Below are 14,261 nucleotides of genomic sequence, written 5' to 3'. Positions count from 1 at the left end.
GGTGGAAACAGGTGGGGTGGGGAATGGGGAGTAACTATTTAATAGATACAGAGTTTCTGTTTGGGAAGATGAAAAAGTTCTGAAAATGGTTAATGGTAATGATTGCACAACATTGTAAATACATTTAACAGCACTTGAATTGTACACTTAAAATTGATTAAAATGGTTAACTTCATGTTATGTATATTTTACCACAGCTTTTTAAAAGAAGAATAAGGGAATGTTTTGAACAATTTTATGTCAATAAATTTGAGAATTCGGATGAAATGGACAAATTCCCTGAAAGACAAACTATCAAAGCTCACTCAAAAATAGATAATCTGAATAGTCCTATATATATTTTAAAAATCGGACTTGCCATTATAAACTTTCCCACAAAGAAATCTCCAGGCCCAGATAAGTTCACTGGTAATTCTAACCAAACATTTAAGGAAGAAATAATGCCAGTACTACACAAAACTCTTCCAAAAACAATTGGAAAAGCAGAAAATATTTCACAATTCATTCCATGAGGTAAGCACTACCTTGATACTAAAACAAGACAAACACTGTACAAGAAAATTAGAGACCAATAATATCCCTCGTGAATATAGATACAGAAATTCTGAACAAAATGTTATCAAATCAAATCCAATAATATATTAAAAGGATAATACATCATTGCCAAGTGGAGTTTATCCCAGGAACACAGAGTTGATTTAACATTTGAAAAATCATATTAATCACATTAACAAACTAAAAAAGAAAAAAAAACCACACGAAAAATTTTGACAAAATCCACCATCTCAAAAGACACACAAAAAATCTGAAAAATCCAACATCCATTCCTGATAAAAGCTCCCAGCAAAAGTAACTTCCTAAACATGATAAGGGTATCTCTGAAAAACCTACAGCCAATATTAAACCTAATGATGAAAGACTGAATACCTTCCCCCTAAGACGACGCATAAAACACAGATATTGGCTCTAACCACTTCTATTCAACGCTGTACTGGAGAGGTCCTCAACAAAACCATAAGACAAGAAAAAGAAATAAGGAATCCATATCAGAAAAGAAGAAATGAAACTATTAGCAGACAACACTGCCATCTATGTTAAAAATGCAATAGAATCTACGAAAAGGCTAGCAGAATACATGAGTTTATTAGCAAAGTTGCAGCACACAAGTTTAATAAGGAAAAAATCAATTGTATTACTATATACTAGCAGTGAACTATTAGAAATTGAAAATAGTTTTAAAATACCATTTACAGGGACTTCCCTAGTGGTCCAGTGGTTAAGAATCCCCCTTACAATGCAGGGAACGTGGGTTCGATCCCTGGTCGGGGAACTAAGATCCCACATGCCGTGGGGCAACTAAGCCCGGGCACTCTAGAGCCCACTGGCCACAACTAGAGAGCCCACGTACTAGAGAGAAGCCCACGTGCTGCAATGAAAGATCCTGCATGCCGCAACTAAGACCCAATGCAGCCAAATAGATAAATATTTTTTTAAAAATAAAATACCATTTACAATGTCATAAAGAAACATGAGATATTTAGGAATAAATCTCAGCCCACATGCTGCAGTGTGTGATGGAAAAAACATTTGAGAATCAAAAGACCCAGGGTCCTCGTTCTGCCTTGTTTTGCAGCCCAGTGGCCTTGAATCAGAGAGAGAACAAGTCCTTTCTCTTCTCTGGACCTTTTTCCTAACCTGCACAATAACAGGATTGAATTAGATCAGTGATCCCTCAATTTTTCTAAAACACGTATGCTTCAGAAATTTTATTTTATTTATATATATTTTTTGCGGTACCCGGGCCTCTCACCACTGTGGCCTCTCCCGTTGCGGAGCACAGGCTCTGGACGCGCAGGCTCAGCGGCCATGGCTCACGGGCCCAGCCGCTCCGCGGCATGTGGGATCTTCCCAGACCAGGGCACGAACCCGTGTCCCCTGCAACGGCAGGCGGACTCTCAACCACTGCGCCACCAGGGAAGCCCTGCTTCAGAAATTTTGATAAAAGCCATGGAACCTATCCCAGGAAAATACTCTCTCAAGGAGAAAAGTTTGTATGTAACTTGAGGAGTTCATGGAGGTCCGTTGAACTGGACCTCCTTGAGGAGGTTCCTGCGGAGGTCCATTCACAGACCCTCCCCCACTCCCTCACCCCCAGTTAAGAATACCTGAACCAGAAAAACCTCTGAGATCTTTGCCAGTCCCAATGTCCTAAGTTTGTTAAGACTTTTAGAAAACTACCTGGAAGAGAATTCTTATGGAGCCTTAATCTCCTTGAACTCCCCACACACTGACCAGTTTGATGGAGGTGGGGTTCTCCACAACCGAGTAGGCAGGAAGAGGCAACATGATGAATTGTGCAGCTGGCGCAGAGGAGCTAATCTCACTGGAATCCTGTAGGTACGTGGAGAGAAGAAAGTTTTATTGAGATGGAGTGAAGAACACCCAGGACCATCCACAACACTGAAGACCAATCAAGTCCAATAACCATAGATAATGTGCTTATCCAACGGGCACATCAAAAAAATGAATTAATCTATAATTATCTCAAAATAAAAGTTTAATTAAGAACAGAGACAGAGAAAACCAGTACCACAAGGAATGTGCTATCCTCATTTTACAGATGAGAAAACTGAGGTTCTGAAGAGACTCAGAACCCCTAGATCACATAAGCAGTTAGTGAAAGAACCCAATTCTTCTGACCCTGTCAAATGTTCTTAGCGACCTATTAATCTGCCTTAACTAGTGGCATGCTTCATCATCATAAACAGCACTGCGGCAACAAGTAATAAAACAGATTTACGCCTGGCACAGAATCCTCTGCAGGGCTATCTGCTCTCATCCATCTAGGGCACAGGGGCCGCCGCATGCTGGTCCTCTTAGCCTAAGCAGAACAACTACCTCTTTGAGGATGCCATCGCACCCGGAGTAATAGCATGGTGGCAGCTCCCCAACTCTCCACTTCCAGGGGACCAGGCTGTGGAATCACGGAAATCACTGTTCTTTCTCCTCAACTGGGCATGACAGGAAAGCCACTGGGGAGATACCTCCCTCTTCTTTCTCAGCTATTAGTCCCATCAACCTGGCCCTGAAGAGAACTTCCTTCTTCCTACTTACTCTGTGCCCAACAAGACTATTTAAAAAAATTCTCCTGAACAGTTCAAGGTGCCATTGTGTTTGCTGAAACAATCTTAAGGGAACATGAAATTCTAACTAATACTAATAGCCAAACAGATCCTGGCTCTGACTCATGGACAGCCCAAATATCATCCCCATCCCTCCTGTTAACGTACCTTATCTCATGTGAAGAAAATGTTGGCTATACTGGGCAAGAGGAGTTGGTGAGGGTGCCTAAGAAACTGAAGCCTGGGGACTTGGACCAAGCCTGGGGACAAAAAGGTTCAAGAGAACTGCAGTCCAACTAGAAGTGCCACACCAGTATTCTTACTTACCACTATTTCAGAATCACACTGCATGGTGCTAGCTGCCTTTTTAACAATCCCAGGTAAAGCAAAATCATCAGAACCAAAGTCACTTACCCTCATGACTGTTACCACTGACATGCTCTCCCCAACCTGGGGGTGGGGCACAGCCAGGCTTCCAGTGGGGAGGTCTGGTGAGCCGTTCACTAAGGTCTCTTCAATTACCAGGCTTGTCTGGTAAGGTTGGTGGCTCTCCCCTACCTCCAGGGAAGCCTCATTTAGGAGCACATCCGGGCCGAGGATCTCTGAGGTGGTGATCTCCTGTACAGCACCTGGCTGGGCAAGGGCTCCCACATCCTCAGCTAAGGCCTCCACAGCCAGACATTGTTCTGCCATGCCTGCATGGCTGGGCACTGTCTCCAGGGCAGTGTTGGACACAAGGGATGGTCCTCTAGGGGACATTTGGTTCTGGGCCACACACAGCTCTAGCTGAGAACAGCTCCGCTCCTCCTGCAGGCTGCTCTTGGGGATGATGATATAATCTGAGCGAGGGAGGATCTTGCGGAAACCTGGGATGTCCGGAACCACAGCGGTCAGTGCAGAGAGTTTAGAGTTCTGAGGATGAAAAAGCCAGGTCGGGGAGACAAGCAGAGATAAATGGAATAAGACCACATAGATATATACTTATAAGCCTTTTTTTTCTTCGTTTTTTTCTGCAAAGGAACCAGAAAGACTCCATTCTCTTGACCTAAGACTTAGACAGGGTCAGCCTCTGCCAATAGCAATGTCATCTTCATCTGAATCACACTTTAGCCAATGTAACTTACTCACTCAATCACATAGGAGACAGATAACGTGGATTAGATTCGAGAAAGGGCACTGATCTTGGCATCTTAAACTGTGAGCTGAAATCCCAGGTCTGGCATAGTCTTAAACAAATCCTTTCCCTTTTTTTGGCCTTGCTGCCCCATCTGTAAAACGAGGGAGCTGAATCTGGCTATCTATGAGTTCCTTTCCAGCTTTGATACTTTAGGATTCCAAAGTAGCTGAAGATTTAGATACCAGAATGTATAATGCTCAGTGAAACCTTTAAAAGCATCAAATACAAACCAACAGGCCATGTTGGATCTCAGGGCAGCAAGCAAGGATTCTGATATCACTGGCTTCTTCCAGACTTGCAAAGAAGAGAATGAACAGATCACAAAGCTATCAATCAATAAGAAGGCTTCACGAGAGAATGTGTATAGGGAAGTGGTTATCTGATAAGCACTGAATATATTGGGAGGTGATGGGGAGGGAGAAGAATATAAATATTAACAATGACCTAGGATCTTAAGGTTCAGAAAATAATTTCCTGGCTTTTAAAGCAATACTACTAAGTTAGGTACTATTATTATTCCCACTTCACAAATGAGGGCACTGAAGCTCAAGGAGGATAAACTTTCCCAAAACACATAATTAGTAAGTAGTAAAGGTGGGACTCCAGGCCAGGTCTTCTAAGGAGCAAGGAGACCAGGTACTAGAAGCACAGCCCTGCATGGCTAACTGGCACCAAGAAAAAGGTGCTTTTATTTTTTTCAATTTAAACTGAAAGTTACCCAATGAGGAAGATAGAAAAGTTCAAAATGAACAGATAAGTGAGAACTGAAATTAAACAGACCAAAAAATAATTTCAGAAGCATCATTTAAAAGGAGCTAAGTCAATTACAAAAGGATCCTTAAATAAATCAAAAGCAAGAAGTCAATGAGACTACTTAGGGTACAAAGGAAGCAGTCAGAGATGAAAGTTAAAAGAAGCACTGAGATGAAACATGAAAGCAGACTGTCCAAATCCTTTATGGAGCCTTTACCGGAGAGATAATGAAGAAATGATATTCTCAAGTCACGCTTTGAAGCAGACAGGTCAAGAGAACAAGACTAAATGGTGGCAAATACATAGGTTGGTCTGGACTTAATCAACAAGTCCAAGCACAAGAAACCAGGGCAGCATGAATGGCAGTCATCTTACAGACTGTAAGGAATGACACTGGAACCATAGGCCCAGCCACTTGGCAGGAGACCTGAAGGGCTGCCAAGGAGACAGCCTGCCCCAAGGCCTCTGACAGGCTCCCTAAGTATGCAGGCAGGAGGGTCCCACCTGTACACCAGGTAATCAGGGAGAGGCCAAACAGCATATAAAGCCTGTCTTGGTACATTCCAGATGCTCATTAAATGCCACCTTTTCTTATTATATGGTCACTGGACATTTAATCTACTCAAGAGTGTTATTTACTCACCAAGTCAGAACTCAGCTAGGTGTTTTACATTGTCCATTTTAAACATTGTGAATAGATACTATTATCCCCATTTTACAAATGAGGAAAGCAGGACTCAAAGGTTAAGTGATTCTTCCAAGGTTACAGCTAGTTAATATTAGAGCTAGTCTATTAATGATCTTGGGGGTATTGGTAGAGATGATGGTAGATATAAATTTACATATGGATAAGGAAAAATCATTGTAGATGATCTACTTAATTTTTTTTAAAAAAGCCTTAATAAGGACCTATATTAGTGTCTGGTTTTAAAAACCATATCACTCCAAGATTAGGTAAAATTTTCTTATATCATGGGCAAAAAGTTTGTGACCTTATAAGGGAGAAACCAAAAAAAATATGTGTACCTTTCCTTGACTCCGCCTCCCCCTCTCCACAGGGATTGTTTCCTAGACTCACAGTTTACAAACAAATCATCTAGAGGAGAAGTACAGAGTGGCATCTCCAAGACTGTACGTAACACAAAGCTCTTCCAAGAAGGTAAATGCCAAGCCAACAAGGACAAAATAATCTAAATGGCATAATCAGTGGCAGATGGGCTCCACTAAAGGAAATACAACCCATTCTGCTATAACATAGCTGTTGCATTCCTGAAGAACCTTTGCTCTTCATTATAAAAAAAGAAGTTAGAGACAATTGTTTCAATTGAAAAAAAAAAGAAGTTAAGGTTAAAAGGTTTCAGCTTGCAATAACAAGGTTATTTTTCCTGCAGGAATTTCAGTTAAAAAAAAAAAACAGCAGGGCTTCCCTGGTGGTACAGTGGTTAAGAATCCGCATGCCAATTCGGATGGGTTAGAGTCCTGGTCTGGGAAGATCCCACATGCCGCAGAGCAACGAAGCCCGGGAGCCACAACTACTGAGCCTGCGCTCTAGAACCTGCGTGCCACAACTACCGAAGCCCACTTGACTAGAGTCCGTGCTCTGCAACAAGAGAAGCCACTGCAATGAGAAGCCCGCGCACCGCAACGAAGAGTAGCCCCCACTCGCCACAACTAGAGAAAGCCTGCACGCAGCAACGAAGACCCCACACAGCCATAAATAAATTAATTAAATTAATAAATTAAAAAAAAAACAGCAGTGTTAACAGTTGTCAGTCCATTTTATTCCTGTGAACTAGAAATAACAAAATGGCTGACAGACACAAACCTAAGTGCTTCCTTGCTTATTCTTTAATCCAAGCACTCAAAGGCTCAATGTCCTCCATCAATTTCACCTTTAGCCTTCCACTTTTCCTTCTAGCACAGTTCAATACCACCAGTAACCAGTGGTAACAAAAGAACGTTGCCTTAAATAAAGCAGCTGTGTCTACCTCTAAACTTGCAAGCCTAATTGCTGATTACGTTATAACTGACAGTGGTGAGCACAACACAAATTAATTATACTTACACTCAACAGATAACATGAAACATGGTGTAGGGAAAATGCCTGTAGAAGCTACTCTATAAAAGAAAAATAACGCTAACTACCCACAAGGACAAGTGGCTCCAAGTTTTGCTAAAATTCAGAAAAGGAACCTAAGGCTCACTGGAGATCATGTACTGCTGCAAGCAAAGAGTAGAGAGTGCAGGGCATGACCGAAATGGAAACAGACAGGGAGTTCCCTGGCAGTCCAGTGTTTATGACTTGGCACGCTGCCATGGCCTGGGTTCAATACCTGGTACCTGGTCAGGGAACTGAGATCCCCCAACCCACGCAGCGAAGCCAAAAAAAAAAAAGAAGCAGACAATATCAGACTCAAGAAAGGTAAAAATGACTCAACTCAAAGTTTTCCTAAGAAGAGAGAAGGAAACCGGAGAACAGGGGGTTGGACTCCCCAAAGCCTCACCACTAAGGCAATGGAGGTATTAGCTGAAGAAGAGGAAAAAAAAATTACTTACAGGATCCAAACCTTCTTTCTCTAGTTTGGCTTTCTCCAAGTAGTAACTCCTCTCGGCCACACTGAGAAGCCTCCAACTCTCACTAATCTTCTTATTGATCTCAGATTGAGGGAGGTGGGGGAGCTCCTGCTGCACTTTCAGGTAGATGTCATAATAGTACAGAAGGTAAGCAGACCTGAGGAAGCAAGGACTTCTTAAGGTTTTCCCTCACTCAACCAGTAAATACTACAATGTTTGAGTAGTGAAGAGCTAAATACAAAACCTAGCTTTTCATTTCAAAAGCATTTCTCTAAATAGAGACTGAAGCAAAGAAACATTTAAATAACACCCCCAAAGGGTGAACAGGGGGAGGTTTCTCCCTCCAGAAACGTGGAAGCAAAGGCTTGTCTGGTCTACTTTTCCATGACCACATTTTCGGCAGGGCTTAAATCCCAACATGGGCAAAGATAGATAAAGGTGTCCCGTCATTCCACTTTCAGGAAAAGGTTAATTAGAGAACTAATTATCACTCACACCCTACTCTTCTACACAGCCTTTGGTCATCTCACTGGTCAACAGCACCTCGCCAAGGCTGAGGGAGGGAAGCAAGCAGAACTATCAAAGTGACCCAGTGCTGGGAGCCTCAGCAAGAAGTCTGGAGTGTTCACAGTTAAGGGGGAGCTTAGAGCTGCAATTTGGATATTCTTAATAGATATCATTGGCGCTATTTGTAATTCCAAATTTTTATTGATGTCCTAATTAAATATTTAAATAACAATGGCATTAATAATAAATACAGTGGTTCTCTTGTAGCGAGCTTCCACCATTTGTATGTATATTTCCTGCTAAAGCCTAGAAACACGACCAAGATTTGGACAGGAATGGCAACTGCTGGCATCCATCAGCCACTTCCCACTCTCAATCACCGTTTCCCCCCAACCCCACTGCCCATCAGGAGACTTCAACAAATGACATGGCACTCTCAGTGAAACTGGACACAGGCTGAAGTCTTCTTCAACACAGCTCTCCAAGCAGCTTCTGTTTATAAATGCCAGCTATCAAAATGTGTTGGCTAACCTGGGTTTCTTGGCCTTTTCTCCATGTATTTTATACTTTTTCTTCTTCTTGGGTGGCCCAGGGGAAGTGTAACAGTAGGCTTCCTCAATTTCCTCCATCACGACAGTTACCTCAGTACCATCATATGATGCATCCATGGCTAGAGGAAAGTCAAACATAAACAAGGTTCAAGAACCTACCCTAAAGGGGAGAGCGGCCTCCTGATCCAATGATCCTTATCTCTGCCAGGGCCTTAAGACTCAGTCACTTGCCAAACTCATCAGATGGATCCTAAGAAGCACCTGGGGAACCTACTAAACATTCAGATTCCAGGGTTCCACCTCAGCCCTTCTGAATCAGAATCACTAAAGGGTGTGGCAATCCATGTGCTTAACACGTGCACCTGGTGAGTCCTCTGACTAGGCAAACCTGGAATCACTAGCTTAGAGAGCCCTTTCACTTTTACTCACTCATGGGATGCTCAGTAATCCTTCAACTCAAAGATTAGCCCCACATTATAAGAATTCCATATGGTAACAGGTAAATACTTGGCCAGGAGTCAGTTCTGGACACTCCCTCATGGCATCACCTTAAGCAAAATGCTTCACTGATTCACTCATTCATTCAAACGTGTTAAGTGCCAATATGTAGCAAGTTTCTTTACATTCTGCCAGTTTGTATGACTTTGGGCAGGTCCTCTAGCTGCTTTAGGTTCAGTTCTCTCACACATTAACAAGAGATGTCTCACCCACCTTACCACACTTATAGTGATAAGGCTCAAGGACATAACTCCATTTGAGAATAGTGCTATACAAAAAGGGTTCATTATTAAAGATGAATCATCTCTGCCTGAGATGCTTAACGACCTGCCCAAGGCCACCACACCCAGGAACTTGAAAGGCAGATTTTTTAGTTCAAAAATCCAACTGTGAGCCTTCTTCCATTATACTATACTGCTCCCATCTCCACCCACAACCCTCTAAACCAGCACTGTTCAAAACACTTTTTGTGATGACAGAAATGTTCTTCATCTGTGCTGCTCCAATACTGTAGCTACTTATGGCTACTGAGCACCTGAAATATGGCTTGTGTGATTGAAGAACTCAATTGATTTCATTTTATTTAATTGTAATTGGTTTAAATAACCACACATGGTTAGCAACTACGGTACTGAACAGCTCAGGTCTAAACAGTAATCTGACAGACTGATATTAACTCTCTAGCACTGGCCTAAGAAACAGAAAACCTACTAATAGCTTTTCCTAGGGAAAGGAAGGCATTAAAAAAATTCAATGACTAGTTCAAGAAGAGTTAGTTTATTTGTGGCCACATTCTAAGTTGGAGTTTTACCCACAGACTCAATCCTTGGGTTCAAGAAGAGTTCGTTTATTTGTGGCCACACGCTAAGCTGGAGTTTTACCCACAGACTCAATCCTTGGATGGAGAAAGGCTCCCAAAAACCACTTGAATTTTATGAGAGAGAAATAATATAGTTGCTCTGGGAAATCTGTCAGAAGATAATTTAGGATTCTGGGAAGAAGGAGCTGTGTAAGTAAATACAGAACTGATAAGTGTATTACAAGGCCTACTCACATCTCATTTAGAACTCACTCCACAAATGATGAGGTATCTGATAAAGTATAATGAGAAAAAAAGCACTGTGTGTTGAGTCAAGAGACCAGGATCCAAGTCTAAATTCTAACCATGCGATCTCAGATAAGTCTATTCCCCTCCCTAAATTTCAATTGTTCCTCAAGTGAGACTGAAGAGGCTGAAATCAGTGGCTCCTAACTTTTTGAGAGGCAAGAATCCCTTTGAGAATGTTGTAAAGCAGGAAAAACCCTCTCCCAGAAAATGCAGACAGGTGTTTCACCTATAATTTCAAAGATATACCTGAGGCTAAGAACACGTTATTCCTAAGGTTCTTTCTAGTTCTGTACCATGTCTAAATGATTTCCCTTCCCATTGGAAAACAAAACAAAAACAACAACAAAAGAACCCCACTGCATTCTGTTATAGTGCAACTCTGGAGAACATAACCCACAACTTGGCTCGGTAAGAGATAGGCCAGTGCCTTCATTGGGTAAGGGATGCTAGGGTTCAAATCAAGGCTATGTGGGGATGTGCTTTTTTTGCCTTTCATAATTGACTTCTCAGCCCTTGAGTCTTGCAGAGAAAAGCAATACTGCAGGAGAGCTTCTGTAAAGAATGACATACAGGGTTTTAGCACCCAGAACAAAACAAAATCATTACAATCATATTGGGGTAGGGGCAAGAAGAGACTGAGTTTTGGCTTGTTTGAGTAGCCCGGTTTAAGCCTGGGTCCAAGAGTATTTTCAGATCCTAGGCCTCAGTACAGCAATGCAAAAAAAAAAAAAAAAAAAAAAGGCACGATAATATAAAGGTTAAAACCAAGGGCTCTGGAGGGCAGAAAATCAGGGTACTAAATTTAAGTTACGCATTTTAACAGGACGCGCACAGAGCTCTATGACCTTGAGCAATCTACTTACTCTCTCTAAGCCTCAGTTTTCTCATCTGTAAAAGAGAAGTAAGGCAGTACTTGAAATCTGTGACACGCTTTCACCGTCCTATCAGATCCTCCTCGGAACCTCATTAAATGGCTTCTGACAGCTCAGCAGTCGGCCATGGTCGGCCTACGGGCCTTAGATGTCCCAAAGGTACCGAATGCGGGAGGTAGAAACTAAGGCTCACTACTCCTACTTCGTAGAAGAGGCAACAAGGCTCAGAGAGCCGCAGCTCCCAGCTCGTGGGCGCCCAGCCGGTGCGGTGCGGCGCGGCGCTCGAAGGTGGGACTTACCCGGAGAAGCGTGCAAGCCGCGCGGCTCACATTCCCGGAGGCGCCCGGCCAGGGGGCTCGACGGGGGGGCTGGCCAGCGCACTCGCGCTCCCCGCTGTCGGAGAGAGGCGGCTCCAGTCGTGGCAGTGGCAACAAGGAAGTGGAGACGAGGACTCGCGCGCGCATCCCGGGGGCTAGAGGAGCCCCGGCCCCGCGGCCCCGCCCGGCGACACACGGCACGGAGTCGCGACAGCCCCTCTCTCTCCCCTTCCTCGGAGTCGTGATATGGGGTTGTAGAGGGCGGGTGTGGGAGCGCAGGTTCTCTCTGCAGGCTCTTCACCGACGCCTGCCGAGAGCCCCGGGGGTCAGGCCCCGGGGAGCCCGAGGAAGACAGCAGGCACACGGGCGTCGCCGCGGCACCGGTTCAGCAGCAGCAGCAGCAGCACACCTCGGATCGCTAGGAAAACCCGTCCCGGCTGCCCTCGCGGCGCGCCGGAAGCGGCCGGCTGCGCGTGACTGCTTGCGACCCCTTGCGCAGGCGCAACAGTCCAGCCCGGGCTGAGGGGCGGGCCCCTAGAAACTGCTTAGAGACTTAGAAGGGGGCCGCTAAGGCGGACGGACTACTTCCGGCTAGAGGTTCCGGGAGGAGGAGGAAGCTGCGGCCGCCCACGGTGGGCGCCCTCAGCCCCCGGGCGTTGCCGTAGGGCGTTCAGGTAAATAGGGCGGGGCTGTGGCGAACGTGAGGGGTCGAGGCTCCGCCTCGCTTGTCAAAGCCACGTCTGGCCAGCAGAGCCCGAGCACCACCCTCCCAGCACGGAGTTCAAGGCCTGCCCCCAGTCCTCTTCACTCTGTCCCGGCTTGTTCAGGACAGGGTTCTTCTTAGTGCCGCATGAAGACGTCCTCCTCACCCCAGTAATCTGCCCTCAATCCGTCTCTCCCACCGTCCCACACTCAGTAATGGTAGTGAGTGATTCAAACGGAGCTGAATGACCATGTGGAGAGGCTCTGGAATCAGATAAGGATTGTCTTGTCCCTTCCCGCCAATGTCACAGATGGTGCCACATTCGTACAAGTCCCCTCACCCTCACTACCTTGCAAGTGCATTTCCAATCTGCCTACTTTTCTCCATCTACCACCGTCACCAGTCTTCTCCTAGTCACCGTCATCTCCTGCCTGGACTGGGGCAATTTCTTCCCATCTCCTCTCTTTTCCCTCTACAATCTATTCGCCACAACACGCAAATTGATCTTTTTGCACTGTAAGCCTGATTAGGTCACTCTCTGCTTAAGACCCTCCAGTGTCCTCTTGTTTACTTAGAATAAAATTCAAACTTATCTCGACCTACAAGACTTTGGTTTGGCTCTTGATTCATTCTTTCCACATCTCTTCTCAGTACTGGTTGTTCCCAGAACAAGCTATATAGCACTCTGTGGTGTTCAGAATGCTAGCTTTGTGCTGAGCCTCCTCGGGATTGAATCCCAGTCCCACCACATGTAAGCGATATTAAGCATGGAAAGTAACAAATTATGATTACAAAGGACCAATAATTGGTTCTCATTTCAGTAAATGGCATCACCATCCACTCAATTGCTCAGTGCTCAAGCCAGAAATCTGGGAATTATCCTTGACTCCTCTTGCACCTCACATCCAGTCCATCAGCAAGATCCGCAAAAACATAGTCCCAAACTGACTACTTCTTACCATCTTCACTATTACTCTATCCAAGCCACCATTATCTCACATCTGGACTCCGGCAACAGCCTCCTAACTAGTCTCTTTCTTTTTCTCTGACACCCTTCCATTCCATTCTTCACACAGCAGTCATCTTTCTCCTTGCTTAAAATCCTCCAGGAGCTTCTTGTTGCACTCAAATTAACATATCCCAACTATATATGGCCTACTAGGCTAGCCTGCATTTACCTTCAGATTTAGGGCCACCTCTTAGGAAAATGGACTTTACCTATTAGGTTCTCCACCTTGCAACCAAAAGACTCTTTCTAAAGTGCAAATCTGATCATGTCATTCCAAAAACAAAAAACAAAACTCCAAAGGCATCTTATTGTCCCAAGATCCTTGTTCTCTTCTCCAAAGACTTCTTTTTTTCCTGATCACGTCTTTTTATTTTCTATAGTACTTCATTGCCTTTACACATGTTTCCTTCTATCTCAGGAATTCCTATTTGTTTATACTTTAAGTCCCAACATCAATATTTTTTCCTCTTTGAAGTACACTGCCTATCTGTGTCCCACCCAGTTGATCATCCCACTTCTGTCTTCTCGTCCACAGTACTCTGTAACCTCTGTTATAGCACTCCATACTCTAGTTTTGTCTTCCCTGGTAAGCCCCTCAATGGTAGGCACTATGCTGCATTCATCTCTGTATGGCTGGCATCAAGCACAGTGCTTAGCACACAGAGGATGCCATGAATGGATAGACAGATGTGTGGGGGTAGTGACAAAAGTCAGTCCTTAAAAAGGTACAGTCACAGCCTGAAGCACAGCAGCTTCTCTTGTTCTTTGAGGACTCTCATGATAAAAGGTTTAAGCAGGCAGTTACCAAAACTGCTACTGTTGGGTCACGTTTATTTCCTTCATAGCACATATCACACTCTGTAATTAACTAATTTATCTGTTCACTTATTATGTCCCTACACCACATTGTATTATTTCATAAGGGCAGGGACCTTGACTATGTTGTTCTTCACTGTGTCCTTACCACTTGGCACCTGTAAATATTTATTAAATGAATGTGTGGCTATGAGAAACATCTTCTGGCAATGAAAAATCCTTCCAAGCCAAGCAGCGATAGAGCTATGAAGATC

At 44.1% G+C, this 14,261-nt stretch overlaps 1 protein-coding gene across 3 annotated transcripts in view; it reads right to left on the bottom strand.

Moving 5' to 3' along the window:
* HMGXB3 (HMG-box containing 3) overlaps positions 1-12,459 on the bottom strand; it is a gene marked incomplete at its 3' end in the record, with an annotated part of 58,325 nt that extends 45,866 nt beyond the window's left edge. For all 3 annotated transcript variants that reach the window (XM_079917724.1, XM_079917725.1, XM_079917726.1), the window contains exons 1-5: positions 11,462-12,459; positions 8,665-8,803; positions 7,609-7,783; positions 3,537-4,034; positions 2,293-2,391 (exon numbers count right to left, since the gene is read on the bottom strand). In XM_079917724.1, the coding sequence (XP_079773850.1) occupies positions 2,293-2,391; positions 3,537-4,034; positions 7,609-7,783; positions 8,665-8,801 (909 nt within the window). In that variant the 5' untranslated portion in view covers positions 8,802-8,803; positions 11,462-12,459. The remainder of the gene's footprint in view (positions 1-2,292; positions 2,392-3,536; positions 4,035-7,608; positions 7,784-8,664; positions 8,804-11,461) is intronic.
* Positions 12,460-14,261: the final 1,802 nt, after the last annotated feature.

This window comes from Stenella coeruleoalba, assembly GCF_951394435.1.
Source record: "Stenella coeruleoalba genome assembly, chromosome: 3".
NCBI classification, from domain to species: domain Eukaryota; kingdom Metazoa; phylum Chordata; class Mammalia; order Artiodactyla; family Delphinidae; genus Stenella; species Stenella coeruleoalba.
Note: the sequence above shows the minus strand (reverse complement) of the source record. Positions and strands in the feature narration are given on the sequence as shown.